The following is a 13,554-nucleotide window of genomic DNA, read 5'->3' as shown; positions in this document are numbered from 1 at the left end:
GGTTACTTACGATTCTATACGTTGCACTTTCTCCATTTCACTCTTTTCCTTTTCCCGAAGAGAATGTTTCATCTGCTCCAAGCTTTCATTTAAAGCCAAACTTTTGAGCTGTTCTTCCAAAGCTTCTACTAACTGATCTCTCTCCTCACGCCACTTTTGAAGATTACGGTCCTTTTCCTCCAGCTGGGTAACAAGTCTTTCCTAAATGAAGAACAGATGAACAGTGAACATCACCTACTACACACTGAACTGTTCTAACACTTCGGTAGTTAGCACCGTTTTACAGTCTTAGTAAATGTATGATCTCTTCAAGATCCACAGGAGCTCTAGAACTAGTTGCACTACAAACTTAGAGAAGCAAAACCATGCTTCTATTAGACAACCTACATTACCCTCCTTGTGAAAAAATATTAGTAATATTTAAGAACTTCAATTTGCTCATTTAATGATTACTAATGAGCTTTAGGAAAATAAAGTCACAAAGTGATAATAATACTAAGCTCCTCGCATCCTTCTATGCTGCTTGCAGGTCCAGAAAGTCGGGACTAACTACTTCCAGATGTAAAAAAAGCTTTGCAAAATGTACAGATTCACATGTTTAAGAAGTTACATGACAAGAGCCCAGCAAAAAGCTCAAGTAACTCAAGTGACTTTGTTATCAGTCACTATTTGGAAAGTGATAAAGGAGCAAAACTGTGGCCGTTTGACCAAGTATTTTTATTCAGTATCTGGAGAGAAGTTTGTGGGGATTCTTTAGAAACTCAATTGCCTTTTCTTCCTTATAAAGGCTTAATGGCCTTCTGCTTTGCAGAAAAGAGAACAAACAAAAGCTATTGTACAAAATACTTTCTTAGTCTCATTAAATAGTTATCTATTTTTCAACTGTAATTTTCTTATTGCTGTCCCACATACGTGACATTTCACTATGCACTTATGAAAGATCTTTCTTTTTGTGGCCCCCCCCATTCCTTCCTTTTCCAAATCAAGCAGTTCTCATATGGGCTTTGCCACATAAGAAAGCAAGGGGAATTGGACAAGCTGCTCTTATGCACCCTTACTGTTAATACTTGGTATGTAGTTGTCTCCAAACTACAGGCACCAGACAACTCTGCCAGGACCTCATCACTTATAATTTCTGCTTGTTGCTTTCCATAATGTTGTCGGTCCTCAGCAAATTGTTTCATTTCTTTGTTGCGAAGATTCTCAGCTTCTTTTATCTGATTTAGGAGCTCTTCTTTCTCCTCCAGCCACTTTTTTCTATCAGTTTGATACTTAGTCTCACTTTCCTGTTTCAAAGAAACCAAAAATGAAATAGTGAGTCATTAAGGAATAAAAGTCTTAAAAGCCAGGTCATCATTAAATAGACTTGTTTCTGCAAGATAACAGAAACATTAGCAGTTTTTACTACAGAATATTCCCAAAGGCAGGTATTGGATAATCATTAGTTCTTTTCCATTAAAAAATAATCATTTCCAGTATTTCTTATTCAGACTGGAGAGCCCCCATAAAACATCTCTTTTTCTTTATAAATGTTCACACAAGCTTTACAGAACTTACACCAGAAGTCAGTATAAGAGAAACTCTTTTAACTTAAAAACTTCTAACACTTTACGCTGCCTTGCAGCAGTTGTAGGAAAACTTGCAGCTCCTTCAGGGTTGAAAGACAAAGAAAAGCAACACAGTTTACACTGTAGGAGTAGTCTCCTTTCCTATCAAACCTACTGGCAGACATTCTCATATGTAGGACAGAGCACCTGAGAAACTGCTTGGAAAAAATAAAAGTCTTTAAACCAAGGAAAATTAGTAGACCTGCAGCCTAACAAAAAAGGCTTCCTAGTGATAAAGTTAGGTGATGATTTCGATAGCTTATATTAGTTGCCCAAGCAACTAACAGAAAACAGTTTTGACAAATACACCGTAAGTTACAATTTGCTTTGAGTTAGTATTCCTTTCTTGCAAACAACAATTGTATAAGTATACTCTGCTTATAGCACATTGACGTGGTATAGAATGAAGCAATGAATGTTCAACTTTCCCCTCTTCTTGAAAAAGTGAATTGGCTCTGCGCATTAAAAAAAATATCATGAATAAGCTTACTCAAGGTGAAGGAGGAAAGAAGCTCAGAACCATTCCATTAACAGAGTGGATGTAACCTATTGTATACTCACTTAGAAAACTCCCACTGCCAGCCCATTACTTTTATTTAAAAAAACAAACAAACAACAACAACAAAAAATAACATCAGATGGGATAAGACAACTAACTGTTCAGAGGCCAGCAAAAGAAGCACTGCTCATGGCAGCATAATGTAGGGAAGGCTACACTTCCTATAATATGGGGGCATCAGTGATGCCATTCTTAACGTACCACAAAAAAGCTGCACCTGGTCCCTATTGCATGTTGCACTGCAGCTTTTACAGGAAGTTTCTGTAATCAATATAACAGTTTACTTTATCAAGTTACAACTTTGAAGTTAAGTTACCTCCAGCTCTTTTTGCAGCTTTATTAATTCTGTACTGTTTTCATTCAAATTTGCCTCATCACTTTCGTTGTTCTTTTGCTGCCAGTCACTATTGCTCTGGTATTCCAGTTCACTGTATTTCTGTTTCCATGCAATCAGTTCTACTCAATACACAAAATGAGGTTAGATAGCATATCATTTCAAGTATATATTTGAAATACCACACCAATGACTTTTTACTAAAGCCGCTTCGGTTTTATCTGCTATAGACATAAAGAAATAACAGAAGCCTTTAACTACAAGAGATTTGTTGTTTACTATGGAACGTTAATGCCTAAGTAACAGTTACATGAAAATGGAAGTGGCTATCACAGTACGTCTAAACCCCTTTTGCATCCCTGCTCCCTTTCACTGGAAAGATTACCTGAAGCTAATTTTTCGTTCTCTTCTAACTGAGCTTCAAGCATGTCTTCTTGTTCAAGATGCATTTCCGCTTGTTCTTCTAATATCATCCGCATACCTTCAATTGTTCTATCCCTTGCACACAGATCTGAAGGTTTGAAAATTTACAGATGAACTCCCTACTAGCTCCCATTATTCTCAAATCAAGATTCTCCCATGACCAAAAGCTCTTTTAAATGAAATAGACCATCTCCATTGAAATATTTACATACAAATATATGCAGACATGTCTTAAAATCGAAACATAGAAGACTCAAAGTCATTAGCAATGTGACAACATTTACACAGATATTCCACACACACACACACAAATAATGACTGACCGTCACATAGTTGATCATAGTCTTTGGAGATATCTTCCATCCTCTCAGTTTCCTCCAGCTCCTATATTTCATGTTGAAAGAAAAGCATACACAGTAGAAACAAGCAGAATCTTTAAGACAGCCTAGAATTAATAAGTTTTTCATATAGCATAAATAAGGACTCAAGCTGATAAAAAGAGTTTATGGTAAGACATTTCAATTAACATATCATGATGTCACTCAACAAGATCAGGTTACATGCATGTATTACATATGTATTTACTATGCAGATTACTGTATTTAAAGCAATCTGCCAGTGCTCCGTAGTGACTAATTATTTGAATATCTTTCATGGTCTACCACTAATTTCAGTTGGCCACATTCATTTTGCTCCAATTTTTTTTTTTTTTTTTTTTTTTTGGACCTTTTCCCTGTTGCTTGGAAAACCTGCATCATTCATGTAATAAAAATTAAGAGCAAGAAAAATACCTGTTTAAGTTGTTGGATAGTATAGTCTTTATAATCCAGCTCATCCTTAAACTGGTTATTAATCCTTTCAAGTTCATCCATCTTGTTCCTGAGGGATTCCTCCACAGAACGCATCGTGGACACCTGTAATGTAAGCACAGCTCACATTAAAAGACTTCTGTAATCCAACCTGGCCAAATACTTCTTTGTTAAATAAAGAGGAATTCACAAACAAGTGCTGAGTAGGAAAACGACAGCAAGTGCAAGGTTACCAAGGAAGACATGAATTCATTTTTAAGCTTCAATTTTCCACCCCAAGCACACCCAATAAACTTTCAGACTAAGATCCTGCAAAATGGGTTTTAAGATATCTTCTTGTTTAATAATTAAATTTTAACTATTAACATCACTGAAGCTGAAATTGAAGAAAAAAAATATACACGCTTATATTAAAGAGCCTCTGGAAATTAGTCTATTTCTCTTCAAGTAAATAGCATTCTTCTTCCCAGTTATCAGCGTTTTTTCACAAGACTTAGGTTTTAGGCTTTGGAGTTACCACGGATACCAATGGCAAGTCACCAGTAACATAGAGATAATAACAAGTGCCCTCCAGAGGCAGATTGGCTATTCTCTTCACAAACCTTATTCCAGACTACTAACCAACTTCACTTTCCTCTGTTCATTATCTATGTGAAACCATGTTTTAACTTCTGGTCCCCTCTAGAGCTTCAATGGCAACTTTACCTAAGATTTGCTGCTAGCCACACTAGTGTGAAATTTCCAGCTTCATAGTAAAATTTAGAGAAGTTTTAACAGCAGAAAGCCAAGCATAATCTTACAGAAAAAAATATCTCAGTTGACTACAAACCTCGCTTTGTACTTGCTGAATTTGTTTCTCGGCATCAGAATGTTTGTCTTTTAGATCTGCATACTCTTCTTCTTTCCTCTGCAAATCTTTTTTCAAATTCAGTACAAGGGCAGAACTCTCAGAAAGAATATTTTCTAGCCTTATGTTAAAAATAAAGACACAAAGAACATTACTGTTACACATCTCATGGAAACAGCAATTACAGCTTAATCCATGCCCTGCCTGTTGGTTTCTATTTGTAAATAGACTCTCAAATCTATCCAGACCAGTGACAAGATTTAAACAATTACTTTTGAATTTCAGCTTGCTTCTCATAATCAGATGCTGAAGCAATAAATTATTCAGATGCTATTCTGAGGGATGTACAACAAAACCACCAGAAATCCCCATATTATTCTTTATTTCCTTGCACACTCCTGTTTTCCCTTGGAACTCAAGTAGCATACCAAAGCACCCTAAAGTAGTACTTTGGCCATTGATAAGCATGCAGATGCATTAAGTCGAAGGGATGTTCCCATTAACTATTTTTAACTCTAGTTCATTCTCAGGGGCTCTAAGTTAACTCAGTGGTTACTTACGATTCTATACGTTGCACTTTCTCCATTTCACTCTTTTTCTTTTCCCGAAGAGAATGTTTCATCTGCTCCAAGCTGTTTTTCAGCTGCATAACTTCTTGAATCAGATTTGCTTCTTTGCTACTTAACTCTTCAACCTTTTTGTCTGCAATTTTTAAATGTGAGCTTTGGTCATATGATTATAACAAACCCACTACTATTTGGAGTATGGAGGTGTCCACATCCCTCCCTCAGTCTCTGGTAAGATGCATATACGTGATGCCATTCAGTGGTCACATTAGGATTCAATATTTATGCCAAATAAAGGCAGCAGGGACAAATCATCCAAGAACAGCATCTCATCCAAAGAAGGCCTTGACTTTCTCCCTTGCACATATTTTGCAAGAGGAATACAAGAAAGGAAGGGACTACAGCTAAGTTTTAGATTTTCCCTTCTACATTGTATATGCCTTCCGTAATTCTAGGAACACTGATGCTCAGCTGTGCCCAGAAGTGAAGTTAAATGCATCAGAGCTTATCCAAACCATTTTGCTCAAATATTGCCCATGAGTGAGCAATTAGCAGGTCATCAACAATTTTGATAGTTGCTTCAGGAAAAACAAAACAAACAAACAAAAAAAAAGCACTTGAACAGCTGATGCTACTCAGAAGATCAGCAACAGCAGTTGAAACAATCCTAAAGAAACTGCTTTAAAACTATTACCAAATCTGCAAGTGCATCAACAGATAAGGAAAAAGCAGCAAAAAGGAAAAAAATAGTGCAAAAAACTTTTATTCTTAAGCATTCAAAAATGAACAGCATAGGACCTTCTGAAAAAGGGATATTTACATAACAGTTACTTCTATTTACAGTTTAACACAGTGGCTTTTCTCCTTATACCATAAGGTACGCGCTTCACAGCCTTTTGCTTCCGATCCGGAATAGGAAGCAATTTATTGTTTTGGAAGACACCCTGTTCAAGGATGGAAGAAACTGTACCTTTCTTTGAAGGTGGCTCTTCCACAGTAGACTTATCTTCATCAGTACTGCGCTTTCTTCCCACTTCCAACTCAGTTTTCTCTTGTTTCAGTGCTTTAACTGAAAGCACTGAAAATTGGCTGGTTTCAATTCCTTTATTAGTGTTCTCTTCTGCCGGTTCTGCTTTAATGGTAGTTAAATGGTAGGTAGTCTTTTCCTGTATTGATATAAGATCAGTTACATTGAAGCTTAACAAAAGGAGCACTTAAGTCTCAGTAATCTTCTGTAGGCAAATATTTACACAAAACCATACAGCTAAAATATTTACCCGGTGACTCTATAGACATCAGTTGCAAATCTCAATAGCAGACAGAACAAGTACACCTTCAGATAATGACAAGTGCAATACTTGGTAGAGTATACAAGGGAAAGCAAGAGCCTAGCAGGTTACAAAGTAAAAGACTTGCACACAATCAAGAGTTTACCAGTTTATCAAAGAATTTCCTGTTTCCAAGAAGTCAACAAAATTACAAACATGGTCAAAGAGCAAATGGTCAGCTCTCATACAAGTTCATCACATCACACTTCTGCTAAGCTGCTAAAATCAGTTTCATCGTGACAGATATAATCCAACCTTAAAGCTTAGTCAGCTCTGTCACGCATATTTTAGATTGTGTCCTTGACCACAAGTGAAGCTTCCTTACTTACAAGATGACGATTGTTAAGCCATGCTGGCACTGCCAAGGACTGATTATTCATCTTTAGTAACTTATGAAAAGAAAAGCCTCAGAAGTGTTCAGGCCACACAATCTCACAGATAGAGTTGGAGCCTTGTTCTTGGAAGAAGTAATAGGTGAGGACATGACTACTCATCACAGTCAGCTTTAATACCATGGAAATACTAAGTTGCAGTGATGCAGACAGTCAAAGACTAAGAAGGGTCAAGTTGCTAAGCTTACAAGGTTAGAGATCTGAGTGACAGAATTAACTATAACTGTTTTCAGAGCTACTTCAGGCTACCAAACATCAAAAAATGAACAAAAACCACCAGAAGTGGTATGCACACATACTTAATCAAGCTAGTCTTCACATATTCAGTAGCTCGCGGTACATTAGTCAGGATAAAGTTTTATGGACTGCATAGAACGTGGAGATATCCTGACCATTCATACTCGTACTTCCAACTCTACTCAACATACTTTTACTGTTGCTCTTCCTCTGATGTAGGAGTGTGAGGCAGGAGTTAGTGGAACACACTGATATTTTTGTTGTTTGTGTTAACAACAACTACCTTCAGATAAATTTGAATTGTTTACAATTTCAAGCGAGTACCAGCTACATACAGAAAATCAGTTTTCCAAAAATGTGTTGATTACAAGCAGAGAATTAGTGTTTTCCTTTTTTTGTATAAGGATACGGAGATGTGTAAAACTCACATAATCTTTTACTTTTTCCTCTAAATGAGATTTTAAGTCTCGTAGCTCTGTAATAATGTCATCTTTCTGCACCACGATGTCCATTAGCTCTCGAATCCTTTCATTTTGTGCATTCATTTTCTTGGAAATAAAAAATAAAAAAAATTCAGTCATCAGTTTCTAATGTAGTGTTAAGTAGCTGAATTACACAATGCATTAAAGGCAAATTCAGTTAAGCTAAGCTCAGTAAGAAATCTATTAATGGAGCCTACTGGAATAGCATTTTAATCTACCACAAGTTGGTATTAAAACAATTTTACACAACATCTTCTTGATAAAGTTACCTCAGTTGCTTCTTTAAGTTGCTCAACAGACTCATCCAATTTAATCATCTGCATTTCAAAGTCTGTAACACACAGAAAAGGTTGTTTTACATAAGTAGCCAATAGATAGTTTTATAGAATAGATTTGTGTGCCCCAGTGGCGCAGTGGTTAAAGACGCCGCCTTGCAACACTGGGGCCCTGAGTTCGAATCCCCCCTGTGGCGCAAGTGGTAGAAGTGCCACTCTGCTACACAGAGGCTCGAATCCCGGGGGCTGGACTCGATGATCTCTAAGGTCCCTTCCAACCCGCACGAGACTATGATACTATGATATGATACTATGATAGTTTATTAAGTAATCAATTTTTCCAGATATTCTAACGTTTAGGTAGCTTTTGAACAGATTAATTAATTTGCATGTGGTCTTCACTTATTGGGAGTGATTCAAAAGTTTTCTATATTTCTTGGAACGAAAACATTGCATCAACAAGACATAAAGAAGAGTAGAGATTACAATATAAAAGTAAAAATCAAGATATAGACATTTAACCCCATACTTACGAAAGCGTAAAGCTGCTAGTTGCAGTTTAAAGGAGGGGGGGGGGGGGGGGGGGAAGAAAAGAAATAACCAAAAACCGTGGAATTGCTGAACCTGAATATACACAAGGAACAAACTATCACTTATCTACAGGCTATGGTTCCAAAGGTAGAACATCTCCTCTAATTCCTACTCAAACTGGTTATTTCTCTTTTAGATTAATGAACTATTTCTGTCTTCTACCTTTCACATCGCATAACTCACCTTTGTTCTTCTGCATCAGCTCTTCTTCAGTTTTAAGTAGTTTGGTGTTTTTCGCTGTTAGCTCTTCTTTGGTCTCCATCAGTTCAAAGTTAGTTTTCTCCAGCTGCTTTTCAAACCAGCCAGTATCTTCCTTCGGGTCCCCCAGGGATACAATGGAACTATGTGCTGCCTCAGCTTGCTCTTTAATATCCATGGCATCATAATGCACAGAATCAAGAATGCCCTCAGGATCAACACAGGTGTCAGGCATTATGCTATGTTCTCCACCCTGAAACGTAATTTATAATCAGTTAAAACTGGTGAATAGCTGACTGCATAATAGCTGTTATTTCTACAGATAGTCTGGATAGCCACTATGAAGACAGCCATACAAGAAGTTTTTAATTTCAGCTTCAAAACCCACCTCACAAATTCACATACAACATGACAGTGATTCGTATGGGGGGAAGATAAGTGGCATTCTAGTAACAGCTAATATATTTTATAGTATTTGATGACCACACTCCCTTTTTTTTTCTTTTCTTTTTTTTTTTTTTAAATATTACCCCAGATTGATCTCCTTCAAATTTAACGTACAAGTTCTGACTCCCGTTTTCTTTGTATACAGCGTAAATTTTCATTTTGTGTTGCAGAAACAAGGAAAATGCCCGAATTCCCAAAGCTTTCTGAAACTGTTCTTAAGGCTCAGCAACTATTCCTGCTAGATGAAGAATAGATGTATCTTGCTCATCATACAGCAACACAGCATGCACTTCTTTGTAAACAGCCTTCTGTTTCTATAAGATGTGCCCATAACATTTAAATAGTAAAAAGGAAAATATTTAAGAAAAAAAAAAGGAAAATATTTAAGAAAAAAAAAAGAAAAATACCAGGGTGTCATGGTTTAATAATTTTGTAATTTTGCTATCAGTATTCCACATCATAACATCATATAAAGCATGAATAATTTTACTGCTCCCGAACACTTGCAGTATATTGATGATATTGTCGTGTGGGGCCATACAGCAGCAGAGATTTTCAAGAAAAGAAAACAGATAATCCAAATTCTTTTACAGGCTGGTTTTGCCATTAAGCGCAGCAAGGTGAAGGGGTCTGCCCAGGAAATCCAGTTCTTAAGTGTAAATGGCAAGATGGGCATCGACACATCCCAGCAGATGTGATTGAAAAAATCACTGCTATGTCTCCTCCCACCAACAAGACAGAGACCCAATCTTTTCTGGGAGTAGTGGGCTTTTGGAGAATGCATGTCCCAAACTACAGCCACATAGTGAGCCCCCTCTATCAGGTAACATGGAAGAAGAATAATTTCTCATGGGGTCCTGAGCAGCAGCAGGCTTTTGAGCAGAGAAAACAAGAGATAGCCCGTGCCGTGGCCTTGGGGCCAGTACGGACAGGACAGGATGTAAAGAACATCCTCTACACTGCTGCTGGAGAGAAAGGTCCCACTTGGAGTTTGTGGCAAAGAGCTTCAGGAGAAACCCAAGGCCAACCCCCGAGACTTTGGAGTCGAGCATATAAAGGGTCTGAGGAGTGCTACACTCCAACTGAGAAGGAGATCTTAGCCGTGTATGAGGGGGTTCGGGCTGCTTCTGAAGTAGTTGGGACAGAGGTTCAGCTCCTTCTTGCACCTTGCTTGCCTGTGGCCCCCCTGTCACGGACACAGGTAGATTTTTGTTTAAACCGTGACAACTACCCAGAATGCAGCATAAGGGAATTTTTGCCTAGAACTCTGGAGGACTATTTGTAACTCAGAAAGGTCAGAGATAGAAAGTTCACACTGATTTCTGGGTCACCAGCCTCACCGTACATCAGCATTTTTGGTTTTTAAATGATATATAAAGTTCTCAATGGCACTGCTCTAGTCGGTAGCTCTTTCCCTTTCCGTGCAGCTTGCTCTGTGCATGGCTTGTGAACCGCTATTCAGGCCAGACAGCTGCAGCCCCAAAGACCTGCCATAAATGTACAAATTCTACCAGGATAATGTCTTGGTAGTGGAGAAACAGGATGTGCAGTCATATGGCTCTCACACATACCTTGTACAACCAGCTTGGCTCTGGACTGGGCATCACCAATGTCACAGGTGTACACGTCACTGTCACTTTTCTCCAGATTTTTTATGCTCAGCTGCAGGTCTCGTCCTTTCTGTGCCCTCTTGTATTTCCTGCCAGGCCTGAGCTCAGCAATGCCTTTCCTCCATATGACGAAGGATGCGGCTTTCTCGCTCTGACAAGTAAAAAGTGCACTTCCACTTTCTTCAATTTTCACATCTGAAAGTTCCTTGATAAAGTAATTAGGTTTTTCTGGAAGGAAAAAAAAAAGGATGAGGGTGTAGGACAAAGGGATTTGTTACCCCAACAAGTCCCAAGCATACAGAGGTGTCCTGAATCTCCTTTGCCCTCATTTCAGAATATCACATAGAGATGCAGAGAGTCTAAGAAGACCACAGAGTCCACCCATTTACATAGGTTTGATAATTCCAGTAGATATCTGGAAAGTTCAATACCATTATACATGCGCTGGTAGGATCTCATCTGATAAACTGCATATAGTTTGGATTACACGTATTCAATATAGACTAATTCAGATTGCCATCTTTTCTTGGCTCACTAACACCCAAGATCATAGAATCATAGAATGATCACAGAATCATAGAGTGGCCTGAGTAGGAAAGGACCTCAAAGAGCATCTAGTTTTAAACCCCCTGTCAAGGGGCCACCAACCACCAGACCAGGCTGCCCAGATCCACATCACACTGGAGAATCATTCGGTTTCCAGATTATTTTAAGGAAAAGATTTTAATCCATCGTATTTTCTGAAAACTAAGAATTGATCCTGCTCAAGGAAACAGAAGAGAAAAACATCACCCACAGGCTGCAGATATTTACCTCGACTTCTCTACATGCCATCCCCAGTGTGCTTTTCAACTCACCTTGCACAGTGACCCTGTGTCATGGTTTAATAATACCACCCATTGCTTTCAACATAGTTTTCAACAACCCATTGAATCGTTCAATCTTACCAGAAGCTGGTGCATGATAGGGAATATGGTAAATCCACTCAAGGCCATGATTTTTGGCCCAAGTGGTTACAAGGGAATTTTTAAAATGGGTCCCATTATCTGATTCAATTCTTTCTGGAGTGCCATGCCGCCACAGGATTTGCTTTTCCAACCCTAACATGGTGTTTCGGGCGGTAGCATGGGGTACTGCGTATGTTTCGAGCCACCCAGTGGTTGCCTCAACCATGGTGAGTACATAACGCTTACCATTGCGAGATCGTGGCAAGGTGATATAATCAACCTGCCATGCCTCTCCATATTTATACTTTTGCCATCGCCCTTCCCCCCAAAGAGGTTTCATCCTCTTGGCTTGTTTAATTATGGCGCATGTTTCACAATCATGAATAACCTGAGCAATAGCGTCCATAGTTAAGTCCACCCCTCGGTCTCTGGCCCACTTATATGTTGCATCCCTTCCTTGATGACCTGAAGTCTCATGGGCCCACCGAGCTAGGAATAATTCACCCTTGTTCTGCCAGTCCAAGTCTATTTGAGCCACCTCAATTTTGGCAGCTCGATCAACCTGATGGTTATTTTTATGTTCTTCAGTAGCCTTACTTTTAGGCACATGAGCATCTACATGGCGCACCTTTACAACAATGTTCCTTATTCGGGCAGCAATGTCTTTCCACAGTTCAGCAGCCCAAACAGGTTTACCCTTTCATTGCCAATTATCATCCTCCCACTGTTGCAACCACCCCCATAAGGCATTTGCCACCATCCATGAATCAGTATAAAGATGAAGCATTGGCCACCTCTCCCGTTCAGCCACATCTAAAGCCTGCTGAACAGCCTTTACCTCTGCAAATTGACTTGATTCTCCTTTACCTTCAGTGGCCTCTGCAACTTGTCGTGTGGGGCTCCATACAGCAGCTTTCCATCTGCGATGCTTCCCTACAATACGACATGATCCGTCTGTGAATAGGGCAAATTTCTTTTCGTTTTCTGGTAGCTCATTGTATGGTGGTGCCTCTTTAGCACGTGATACCTCTTCTGTAGGTGGTGTTTCAATTTTTTTACTCTCAGGCCAGTCCATGATCACTTCTAGAATTCCAGGATGGCTGAGTTTTCCCATTCGAGCTCGTTGAGTAATTAATGAAATCCACTTACTCCAAGTGGCATCAGTAGCATGATGGGTGGAGGGAACCTGTCCTTTAAACATCCAGTTTATTACTGGCAAGCGAGGTGCTAGAAGAAGCTGAACCTCTGTCCCAACTACTTCAGAAGCAGCCCGAACCCCCACATACACGGCTAAGATCTCCTTCTCAGTTGGAGTGTAGCGCTCCTCAGACCCTTTATATGCTTGACTCCAAAATCCTAGGGGTCGGCCTCGGGTCTCTCCTGAGGCTCTTTGCCACAAACTCCAGGTGGGACCTTTCTCTCCAGCAGCAGTGTAGAGGATGTTCTTCACATCCTGTCCCGTCCGTACTGGCCCCAAGGCCACGGCACGGGCTATTTCTTGTTTTATCTGCTCAAAAGCCTGCTGCTGCTCAGGACCCCATGAGAAATTATTCTTCTTCCGTGTTACCTGATAGAGAGGGCTCACTATGTGGCTGTAGTTTGGGACATGCATTCTCCAAAAGCCCACTACTCCCAGAAAAGATTGGGTCTCTGTTTTATTTGTGGGCGGAGACATAGCAGTGATTTTGTCAATCACATCTGCTGGGATGTGACGACGTCCATCTTGCCATTTTATACCTAAGAACTGGATTTCCTGGGCAGGCCCCTTCACCTTGCTGCGCTTAATGGCAAAACCAGCTTTCAAAAGAATTTGGATTATCTGTTTCCCTTTCTTGGAAACCTCTGCTGCTTTATGGCCCCACACTACAATGTCATCAATATACTGCAAGTGTTCAGGAGCAT

At 39.4% G+C, this 13,554-nt stretch overlaps 2 protein-coding genes across 2 annotated transcripts; both read right to left on the bottom strand.

Annotated features, from left to right (window-relative positions):
- Positions 1 to 514: 514 nt before the first annotated feature.
- On the bottom strand, positions 515 to 5,280 carry LOC146759596 (kinesin-like protein KIF20B). Its single transcript, XM_085510438.1, has 8 exons — positions 5,140 to 5,280; positions 4,562 to 4,700; positions 3,715 to 3,837; positions 3,247 to 3,307; positions 2,886 to 3,011; positions 2,483 to 2,622; positions 1,059 to 1,286; positions 515 to 571 (listed from the first exon to the last, which is right to left on the bottom strand). The coding sequence occupies exons 1-8, from the start codon at positions 5,226 to 5,228 to the stop codon at positions 515 to 517; spliced, it is 963 nt and encodes a 320-aa protein (XP_085366564.1). The 5' UTR covers positions 5,229 to 5,280.
- Positions 5,281 to 8,595: 3,315 nt separating this feature from the next.
- Positions 8,596 to 10,896, bottom strand: LOC146759595 (uncharacterized). Its single transcript, XM_085510437.1, has 2 exons — positions 10,667 to 10,896; positions 8,596 to 8,901 (listed from the first exon to the last, which is right to left on the bottom strand). Exons 1-2 carry the CDS (start codon positions 10,697 to 10,699, stop codon positions 8,596 to 8,598), a joined length of 339 nt encoding a protein of 112 aa, XP_085366563.1. The 5' UTR covers positions 10,700 to 10,896.
- Positions 10,897 to 13,554: the final 2,658 nt, after the last annotated feature.

The sequence above is a fragment of the Coturnix japonica genome, chromosome 10 (assembly GCF_054131305.1).
Source record: "Coturnix japonica strain WE chromosome 10, WE-NBRP24, whole genome shotgun sequence".
Taxonomy (NCBI): Eukaryota; Metazoa; Chordata; class Aves; order Galliformes; family Phasianidae; genus Coturnix; species Coturnix japonica.
This window is presented reverse-complemented; position numbering and strand designations above follow the sequence as displayed.